General features: G+C 42.6%; 1 protein-coding gene across 4 annotated transcripts in view; it reads right to left on the bottom strand.

The window, feature by feature from the left end:
* Positions 1 to 1,036: 1,036 nt before the first annotated feature.
* Positions 1,037 to 10,909, bottom strand: part of CFAP77 (cilia and flagella associated protein 77) — a 574,339-nt gene continuing 564,466 nt past the window's right edge. For all 4 annotated transcript variants that reach the window (XM_029613689.1, XM_029613690.1, XM_029613691.1 and 1 more), the window contains one exon: positions 1,037 to 2,573. In XM_029613689.1, the coding sequence (XP_029469549.1) occupies positions 2,451 to 2,573 (123 nt within the window). In that variant the 3' untranslated portion in view covers positions 1,037 to 2,450. The remainder of the gene's footprint in view (positions 2,574 to 10,909) is intronic.

Below are 10,909 nucleotides of genomic sequence, written 5' to 3'. Positions count from 1 at the left end.
CATTATGATATCTTCTGTATTATTTTCTATTCCTTGCCTTATAAAAACCTAACATTCTATTTTTTTACCACTGTCATAAACTGAGTCGAGGATTTCAAAGTATTGTCTACCATGACTCCAAGATCCTTTTCCTGAATGGTGACATCTAATATGGAACCCAAATGATAAAGGGAACCAAAATGATAAAGGGGATGGAACAGCTCCCCTATGAGGAAAGGCTGAAGAGGTTAGGGCTGTTCAGTTTGGAGAAGAGATGGCTGAGGGGGGATATGATCGAGGTCTTTAAAATCATGAGAGGTCTTGAATGAGTAGATATGAATCGGTTATTTACACTTTCAGATAATAGAAGGACCAGGGGGCATTCCATGAAGTTAGCAAGTAGCACATTTAAGGCTAATCGGAGAAAATTCTTTTTCACTCAACGCACAATAAAGCGCTGGAATTTGTTGCCAGAGGATGTGGTTAGGCAGTTGTGTAGCTGGTTTCAAAAAAGGTTTGGATAAGTTCTTGGAGAAGTCCATTAACAGCTATTAATCAAGTTTACTTAGGGAATAGCCACTGCTATTAACTGCATCAGTAGCATGGGATCTTTTTGGTGTTTGGGTACTTGCCAGGTTTTTGTGGCCTGGTTTGGCCTCTGTTGGAAACAGGATGCTGGGCTTGATGGACTCTTGGTCTGACCCAGCATGGCAATTTCTCATGTTCTTATGTACCTATAGTTTGATTATTCTTCCTTGTAGGCTATATTCTTCTCTTTTTTGCTTTTTCTTTGTAGGGTTTTCTATTGGGTTCCACAGCAGTATATGTAAATATATGTGTTATTGTAAGTGATGTTTTTACCTCAACCTGTACTTTCAATGTTTTTTTTAATATACAAACTTATTATAAATGCATACATTTTAATTATGTATGAGAGGGGCCAGGGTTGCCAAATATCCTTACACGGGCCCTGTCTCCTTCCACCGTTAAACATGACCACAACTCCCTCCCCCAAAGTTTGAAATTTTTGAAAAACAACTCAGAGAAACAACATATGCATAATATTGTAATATATAGCAAAGTTTATTCCATAATGATAGTACAATAGTTCAGATTCAAGGTCTTTTCACAGTGAAATTTAGGACTAAATCTCTACTAAGCAGAGTGCCATATTTCACAGAAAGTTTGGGACTGATATTTCCTTGAATTCAGTGATAGGGTACCTCACGATTTTGCCCCATCAAGGAAGTTCATTAGGGATAGCAGCTAATCCACTTTCACCTGTTTCATTGATACTGAAATCTATTTCTATCATCAGACACCTCCGCTATGGATTGAATAGGACTGGCTTGTGTATTGCTGCCATGGTGCTGGACTTTTTTCAAGCCCCTTCATGTCGTGATTCCATTTTATTTTATTGAAAAGGGACTGAGTACTGTGGGTTGGGATTTGAAGAGCCAAGACTGGACCATGATCACACAATAGCATGGAGCTAGGTTGGAAGCATTACAGAGAGGGATGGCATTTTCCCAAGCTGACAAATTGCTGGGGCAGTAATTAATAAAAAGAAACTTGTAGTTGTTTTTATAGATGTTGAAATGGGGTGGGCTACCTGGGCCAGACATGACCAACTTTGGACAGAACGGCTTTGAGGATGCACACTGAACATTTAAAAAATCTTAAAACATCTGAAGAGGCAGCCAGTCCCAAAGCCTCCTCCTTAAAGCGCCACTGCCACCCAAAAACAAAGCCCCCTCATTTTGCTGGACAGCAGATTCTGCCAAATGGCTCTCATATGGCAGAACCTGCAGTAGAACAAAATTACACCTGCCTCAAGTTAGCTGGAACCATTTTGATAAATAGCAGCAGGGCGGGAGTGACTGGGGATCATACTTGCCCCATTTAGACCTATGGATAGGGTAAGAAAAGGGTGGGGATGGGAGTATGGGGTATACTGCTAACCTGGGGTTTTTTTTTTTGTTCTTGGGTGGCAGCAAGTTTTTTCAGGGAAGGGGGAAGATGCCCTGGGGATGGCTGTACCTACAACTTTGTTTTTAGTGTTCAGTGCATACCCTAAGATAAGAGAGGGGGGGATTGATATGGGAAAGGAAGAGAGAGGGGGGTGGGGACAGGGAGACAGTGAGGTCAAGAGGAGAGGGTACATGGGGGGGGGGGGGGAGGGAGAGGGATGGGGCAAGGGCAAAGGTTGGTTTGTCCTGTCCCCCCCTCACCAACGAAAAAGGGGTTCTGCTGCTCTTGGCCAATCTGACAGGCAAATGAGAGCCAGTGACGGATATTCATATAAGAAATAAACAGGCAGAAAGAAAAGTTGTACAGAGAGTGGGATGGCTCAAAGTTGGATGTCAGTCACAGGGGTGCAATATTTCTTCAGTGACAGAGTTTACACTTGGTTTCTGAGTATGTGACTACTAAATGCTTTATTTATGATGACGCTTGCTCTTGCCATGTTTTCAGCAGGGAGTATAGATGCCCTGTTTGAAGAGGCCTTTTCTTGCTGTGCCATCTCTATGCTGGGCACTGAAAGCTTTTTGTCTTGCTTCTGAGTTTGTGAAGGTATCCAGATGAGGACCAACCTGTGAAGAGAGGCCCACAACAATCATTAGAGAGGACGAAGAGCTTCAGACCCTGCTTTTCCTGTCCACTTCACACATCATCTGCTTTTAAACCTGAACACATAGGGGGTAATTTTCAAAGGAGTTACGCGCATAAATGTAACTACTATTGTAGCAATTTTCAAAAGCCATTTACTCACGTAAAGTGAACTTATGCGAATAAATCCTATGGACGATTCAATGGCATATATTGTAGCAATTTTCAAAAGCCCACTTACTCGAGTAAAGTGCATTTACATGCGTAAAACCCAGATTTACGCATGGCCTACTGGAAAAAATGCCTCTCATCCATCAACGATCTTCTAACCAGCCTCAATCTGGTGCTAAACACCAAAAAAACGGAAATTCTCATAATAGCACCGGAGCATTCTACCCCGCCAACATCCAACAACTCTCCAGACACCTCAGGATATTCCACCGCACCTCAAGTCAGAGATCTGGGAGTACTACTAGACAACAGACTCAGCCTCAATAAATTCATAAATAACACTACAAAAGAATGCTTCTTTAAATTACATGTGCTAAAGAAACTAAAGCCCCTTCTACTCTACAGGGATTTCCGCACAGTACTCCAAGCCATCATCCTTACCAAATTAGACTACTGTAATTCACTCCTGCAAGGCCTTCCAGCATACACTACCAAACCACTCCAGATGGTTCTGAATGCTACTGCAAGGATCCTTACCAATGCCAAAAAAAGGGACCATATCACCCCAATCCTCCAGCATCTCCACTGGCTTCCCATCAAATATAGGATTCAGTTCAAGACTTGCACGATGATTCACAAGGCATTACATAACATCTCCCCACTCAACTTAACTTTCCAGCTTCAACTACACTCTTCTAACAAACCAACCAGAAGGGCATACCAGAATAGAATGATTACCCAACCTGCAAAATCTACCCTGAGGAAATGCGCTCTATCCACAGCAGGCCCGTCTCTCTGGAACTCACTACCACCAGACCTCCGCCTTGAACCGTGCCATACTACTTTCAAAGTGAAACTCAAGACTTGGCTTTTCCATCAAGCTTTCCCAGAGAGCTAAAAGCAAGAAAAACAAACTTCCAGCCTTGTCTTACAGCATTATTGTAATGTTCATATTGCGTCAGTTATATGTTTCAAGTTGTTTTCTAAGTTGATCTTAGTTGTTTCATAATAGATTTTACTTTGATTATTATCCGTTCATTATATTCGATATGTTCCATGTAAACCGCCTCCCCGGCGATAGTTATTTCTGTTAAATGTGAACCGGAGTGATATGTATTGTATTCAGGAACTTCCGGTATATAAAAACCAAAAAATAAATAAATAAATAAATCTCTTCTCATGTTTTCCACACCTTCCTGTTTACCTATTACAGATTTTGGTATCACCCACAAAAAGCCAAATTTTTCCCGATAATCCTTCTGCAATGTTTGATGAAAATGTTGAAAAGGACCACCCCCTGTGGCACACCACTAGTAATGTTCCTTTCCTCGGTGTCATCTCCCATTCAACCAGTTTCTAACCCAGTCAGTCACTTTAGAATCCATACCAAGACCTAGATTTCTCATTCTGCTATAAATATAGTGGAATGAAGAACCGTGGCCAGAAAAGGGGCGGGGGGTGATAGTGTGCACCTGGCTGCATTGCAGTTGTGGCCGCAGCACACACTATCGCCTCCATAGTGCCACTGCAAAAGGTGTAGTTATTTCTGGCGCAACCGGACCCCACATTTTTTTAATCCCACCCAAACCCCCTCCCCTTTCCCTCATTTACATTTTAGCATCCTATGCGGTCGTTATCGCTTGCATTAGGAAGTAATTGCACGCGAGAAGGCCCTAACGCATGTGATAACTGCTACGCTCGCTGGTTGTGGTGGCCCGCGACCGGCTCCCCCCACTTACCTGCCCTGCAGCGCGGCCCCGGCCAGCCCTGGGAACCTAGTGGCAGTTGGGAGCCGCTGCAGACGTGGTTTCCTCACTCAGGCTCTCCGCCAGACTGTCGCCGCCGGCACTCCTTCTGCTCAGGATGCAGCCGAACGCTGTCCCGGGCCTCTCTTGTGCCCGGGTGCCCTAGGCGCGCGCGCTTACGCCATCCCCTGAAATTTAAAGGGGCCACAGCGGGAAGATGCCACAGCTCCTCCCTCCTGAGGCAATGTCCCAGCCTATTTTAGGCAAGGCCTGGCCTACAGACATTGCCTTGGCTTCTTGGCTCCTGCTTCTGTTTTCCCAGGAGATTCCTGTTTCTGCGTCTTGCGTTTCTTCGGATCTTGACCTTCACCTGGACTTCGATCCAAGTCTGTACTTCGGACCACGAGATTCGCCGCCTGCCATGACCCTAGCCTGTACATCGGACCATGAGATTCACTGCCTGCCATGACTCTTGCCGATGCGACTGACCACGAGATATCCCGCCAGCCTCAGACCGTGCCAGAGACCCCAAGTAAGTCCAGCCGGCCCCGGTAACTCAGGGGAACGTGGGCTGGTAGTGGTGAAGCTCCAGTGGGGTCTCTGCTCCTTTCTGGCCTTACCAGCCAACGGAGCCTCCCCATAGGTGGCTCCAACTCCCCCTCAGCCCAGGGATCGTAACACGACTCATAACAACAGCCCATCACATTTTGAAAAATGACCCTGCAAGGGTGCTCAATTTATTCATAAGTCACTTATGCGGATCCATGTCACAGGCCTTACTGAAATCCAAGTACAGTACATCTAGTATTCTCCCCTGATCCAATTCTCTGGCTACCCCATCAAAGAAATTGATCAGATTTGTCTAACAAGAACTACCTCTGGTAAAACCACGCTGCATTGGATTATGTAATTCTTTGGATTCCTTAAACTACACTATCCTCTGGTTTAGCAGCAATTCCATTAATTTGTTCACCACAGATCAGACTAACAGGCTTCAGTTCCCAGCCTTCTCCTTACTTCCACTTTTGTGAAAAGGAACCACATCCGCCTGTCTCCACAACTACTCCCATTTCTAAGGATGCAATGAAAAGGTCAGCCAGTGGAGCTCTCTGAGTTTCCTGAGGTTACCAGTTGCAGTGGTCCATCCTGGACCTGCGAGACGCTAGTACAGGACTCTCGCACCCAGAAACTCCAGGTTTGGAACCATGCTGGCACAGTACCATAGACAAACACTAGCCACAGAAATATGAATTAATTTTACTCCCCAACTCTATTAAGAAAACAGGAGATAAGCCTTCAGGCCTTTAACACACTTCCCTGGATTGGGGAGTAATAGCTAATGCCTTCATTAACATGGAGATGAACTAATTTATGTGCACATTTTTACTCACATTTGTGTGCATATTTTTGTGCACTAAAATCCTCATTAATTTGTGAACAAAGTCATATGCACAAAAATATGTGCACCAAAGAAAGTAAACAACTGCTCAGTCTAGCACATCTTATTACATTGGCCTATTGAGTAAGCGAATAGGATTGGATCTTGCATTAGCAGCTATAAAGTGATTTAAAAAAAACAGAAATAACCTGTTTCTTTGTATTTCTAATCTCCCTGTACAATTGGTCTTTAAACCATCCATAAACCTATCCTATGAATATCGCACTAGCTAGGGGGCAAATTTTCAAAGGGATACGTGCGTAACAACTGAAAAGCTGTCCCAGGCTGCCCCTGTGCACGCCGAGCCTATCTTGCATGGGCTTGGCGGCGCACGCAAGCCCCAGGACGCACGTATGTCCCGGGGATTGCAAAAAGGGGCGGGGGCGGTCCGGGGGGGCAGGGCGGGGGCATGGCCTGAGCCTCCAGGCACAGTGGCCATTTGCCGCTGTGCCCGGGATCGCAGGCCGGCTCTTAGCCGGCACACATTAACTTCTTCAATAAAGGTTTAGGGTTTTTTTTAGATAGGGCTGGGGGGCAGGTTAGGGAGGGCAAGGTGCGAGGGGGGAGAAGGAAAGTTCCCTCTCAGGCCGCTCCGATTTCAGAGCGGCCTTGGAGGGAACAGAGGCAGGCTGCGCGGCTCGACGCGCACGAGTTGCACAATTGTGCACTCCCTTGCGCGCGCCGACCCCCTGGATTTTATAACATGCGAGCAGCTGCGCACGATGTTATAAAATCGGGTGTAGATTTGTTAGCGCTGGGTTGCGCGAACAAATCTGCACCTGCGCGCAGGTTTTAAAATATGCCCCTAGGGGTACAGTAGCCTCATTCCCTTATAGATACCTATATCTATTAGTGCTTTACTGATCTCCAGTTAGAAAACACCAATACAGCTATAGTCTTGTTTGCAGTTTGCTTAGAATCCTTGCTCAAATTTCTGCCCCCTATTTTAAAAGCACACACAGGGATGTGTATATAGAGGGCTATTAGCATAGGCTACTTCAGAAGAAAGCAACAGAGTCAGGTTGAGAACTAGTAATAAGTTATTGACTATGAAAACAGAAAAACACCAAAGATCCATTAGTAGGGAATGACATGAAAAATGTTCAATTGAATTGAGATTTCCTAAGTTATTTCATGTCATTTTGTAAAGGCATGACAAAAAAAAACAAATGAAATTTAGTTTTTTGTCATTGTATGTGCAATATTTACAAATAGCGTGCACTAAACACAAAACAAAATCAATAAAAAAACTCCCCACAAAACAAATGAAATAAAAAAGAAATGAAACAAATTTCTTTGCTTGCACATCCCCCCCCCTCCATCCTCCTGTATCCATCACACATTACACACTTTGACTGTTGATACAGATATCTTGTATGGCCCTGTAATACGTTTCTGGAATAATATGCAAAATAATTTAATTTCAGTTTACAAATCATGACATTCTGCTGGCAAACCAGCAATCAGTACATGTTACAGCATATAGGGATAACAACACACATCAATAAGTATATAAAAGACAGTAAATTATTAAATACATAATATATGAATACAATAAAACATTAAATACAAACAAAAAAATTTCAATTTTAAAACAACTTTACATAAACATTACTACAAAATAAAATGCATTTCAAATAATACTTTCAAATCTCCAGACTTATTCTGTTTTTAATTACATCAGAACCCATTAAAAAATAAGTCACTATAATCCCCGATGTAACCCACACACCCCTTCCCCAGTCTCACTGAAGACAGCATAAAAATAACTAACTACCCTACCAACCCTAATACTAGCAAAATGATTGACCAATTTGTTTTTTTCCCAGTTCAGAAACATGACAGTTATCGGCATTTGAATCAGAACCGAAATGTGCTAAAAATATATTACTGTAATTGCTGTTATTTTCCCTGGTGTTGTTCCATCATGTAAGACCATCTTAGGGAAATAAGAGACTCATTCAAAAAGTGATGAAGATGGATGTGCAAAATTGTAGGTCTGTGAGTGGAGGATGAAGAATAACCTGTAGCCCTGGAGTCTTGACTAATTTAATATATGAGTGGTTAGCTTTGGAGAGCTCTGCTTCCTTTATCAGGTCAGTGCAGAAGGAGCCAAGGATGATGCAGCCTAAATATTCAAGTAATTTACAGATCTCTTTACATAAACACCCCTCATGGGGTGAGATAAGCAGCTGAAGTATAGGTTTCAATTGGACCCCAAGGATGTTTCCCTATATATGTGGTAGGCTCCCTATTACTGAACAGAGGTATGTTAAACCATGTCCCCCAAGTTCTCTTTACACAAAAACAATCACCTCTTCCATAAAGGCAAGCTGTGTCATTTCTAAACACTAACTAATCTGCCATCTTTTGAGTCTGTCCTTCTTTAAAGAAGCAATCAAACTCTGACACCAATGCTATGTTTAAGGTTTCTTCTGTAGGGGATGATGGTATGCACACACAACAGTGTTGGGCATTACAATCTGCAGAGATTCCATTTCTCTCCAGGACCAACAGGGCTACAAGAATTCTACACACACATACGAATTTACAAGTACATATATTTACACATACAGGCACTTACATATAAACATATATACAAGGCCAGACAAATCCACACACTTCTTGATGCAAATTATTTCATGAACCCATCACTGTGATGCTTGACAGAACATAATGAGAAACACTAAATCTTTTATAAGGTCAACACTCAGCTTCTTGAGCAGCTGTCAAACAAGAAAGAATTTAGCAAAGAGCCGAAAACTCACATCGCCTCATTAAACCCGACATGCTCGGACGGTGTATTCCACGATCAGTGCGCTGGCCGTTTTGTGTCAGTAATTTGCAGTAAGGAGGAAGAGGGGGAGAGAGAGTAGGGAAGGAGTCAGAGAGGAAGGGGCCTTGGGGAGGCTGAGGAGCAGTCAGCTCACTAGGATCGGCCCTGCTCCTAATTGGAAGCATTGGGCATTATCAGCTGAGGATTTTCCTCGACTCCCTGACAGCTCCTGTGCTGGAATGATAGCCCACTTGTCAGTGTAAAAGACCATTAAAAACAAACAATTTTGATTTAATTGGAGGCGTGCACTGGGGGCCCAGGTGAGAAGCCTCATCAGCCTTTCTCTTTCTCCCTTTTCCTTGCATTGATGGTTTTGGATTTTTTCTTTCAAACTGTCTGAGAAGGAGATAGAGAGGGAGGCCTGCAAGATTCTTCATACTCAGAATGAGAGCCATTTCAATAAGGTTGTCAACATATGCCATGACATGTTCTGTGCTGCACAGATATATTTTATATCTCCCTTTTTGCTAAACCACCACACTGTGACCATGCCATAACTGAAGACATAGTGAACGCCAGTTGTTTTATATCTTTGGGATTTCGCAAGGTTATTAAGTCTATAAATGAAATGTTACTCTTTCCCCTCCTGTTTCAAAAGATAATATTAGTAAAATGCTCAGTCGGTATTGCCCCAAAATTATTTTTAATCCCATTTCTTTTTAAGTTGCATCAATCTGTGAATCCACTAATTCCCATCTGGGCAGCAACTTAGTAAATCTGTCTCTTGTGAGCTAAGACAGAGCAGTGGGTGCTCAGGAAAAGCAGACAAAATCAGTTTTCCATTTATAAAACACCTCTCATAAGTTTTGGCAGACTGATGTGGCTGGAAAAATCTAGTGAATTAGAGAGCAAATTTCCCCATATATCTATGAACTTTGGAATATATTTTACTGGCCATAGTAACATGGCAACTGTAGGCAGATAAGCACTTCATGTCCATTCAGTCTGACCAGATGCCCCAACCTGCCAGACCTTACTCAATGTCTGGTCATCCTCGTCCATTGCTCTTATCACTGTCCTCTGTGCCTGTCCCAAGTCTGTTTGTATGTTGTTGCTATTTTGGTTACTAGCACCTCTGCTGCTGGCTTTCCATGCATCCACCACCCTCTCAGCATCCTTTCTACAGTTTCCATCAGGAGTATTTAAATAAACAATATAAGATTTATATGGGATGAGGTGGTTCTCAGATTGGAGTATTAGAACAACTATTGGTGTCTGGACAAACCAGAACAAGATGTCCAGGCCTGGTGATGGAAGTATACATATCTTTAGTACCATGGGTTTTTGGTAGGGAGAGGGTTAAAAGTTAAAGGTAAAAAAAAAAAATTGAACAATGCGGTGTGACAATATATTTTAAGATAACTGTTATGCCTGTTATTGAATTCATTATTATTTTGTCGTATATGTTATTCTTAAAAACCATGTTTATTGTTATATTCTGTATATTGCTGTCTTCGGGTATGAAGACATTGCAATTTGTGTTTAAGATACTGTGAATAGATCCCTTAATAAAGATAATTAAATATATATTATCTCTCTCTCTCTCTCTCTATATATATATATCATAAATGAATATCGAAGTGAAGGACTAATGTACATATTAAATCAATACAAAATTTTTACTATAGTTCTAACACATATCTTACAAACATATCAACAAAATGTATAAATACATTCTACACAAAAATAATTTATGAATGAATTCTAATGCTCAAAAAGTTCTATGTATGCCTCCATGAGCTAGACATAAGATACTGCATTTAATCCATACTTAAAAATTACTGGATATTTAACTCAGTTAAATATCCAGTCTTTGTCCAGTCACAATTGTCAAGTTCCTCTCCCCAACACAGGCCTCTGTTTCACCAGGGAAGACTTCCTCAGGGAGAAAATTTGCCCAGCTTATTTTTAAAAGCAATTGTGAAAGTATCATCACTTTAGGCCCAATTTTAAAAGGGCCACGCGCGTAAAAAACAGGGGTTGCACGTGTGGCTGGGCCTTGCGCGCGCTGCGTGCATTTTAGAACAGGCACAGCCGCACGCGTAACCCGTTACTCACAGAAGTGCCGGGCCCTGCAAAAGGGCGGGTCAGGGGCGTGGGCTGGGTGGGGGTGGGGTGGGCTGGGACAGC

This window comes from Rhinatrema bivittatum, chromosome 8 (genome assembly GCF_901001135.1).
Source record: "Rhinatrema bivittatum chromosome 8, aRhiBiv1.1, whole genome shotgun sequence".
Lineage (NCBI taxonomy): Eukaryota > Metazoa > Chordata > Amphibia > Gymnophiona > Rhinatrematidae > Rhinatrema > Rhinatrema bivittatum.
This window is presented reverse-complemented; position numbering and strand designations above follow the sequence as displayed.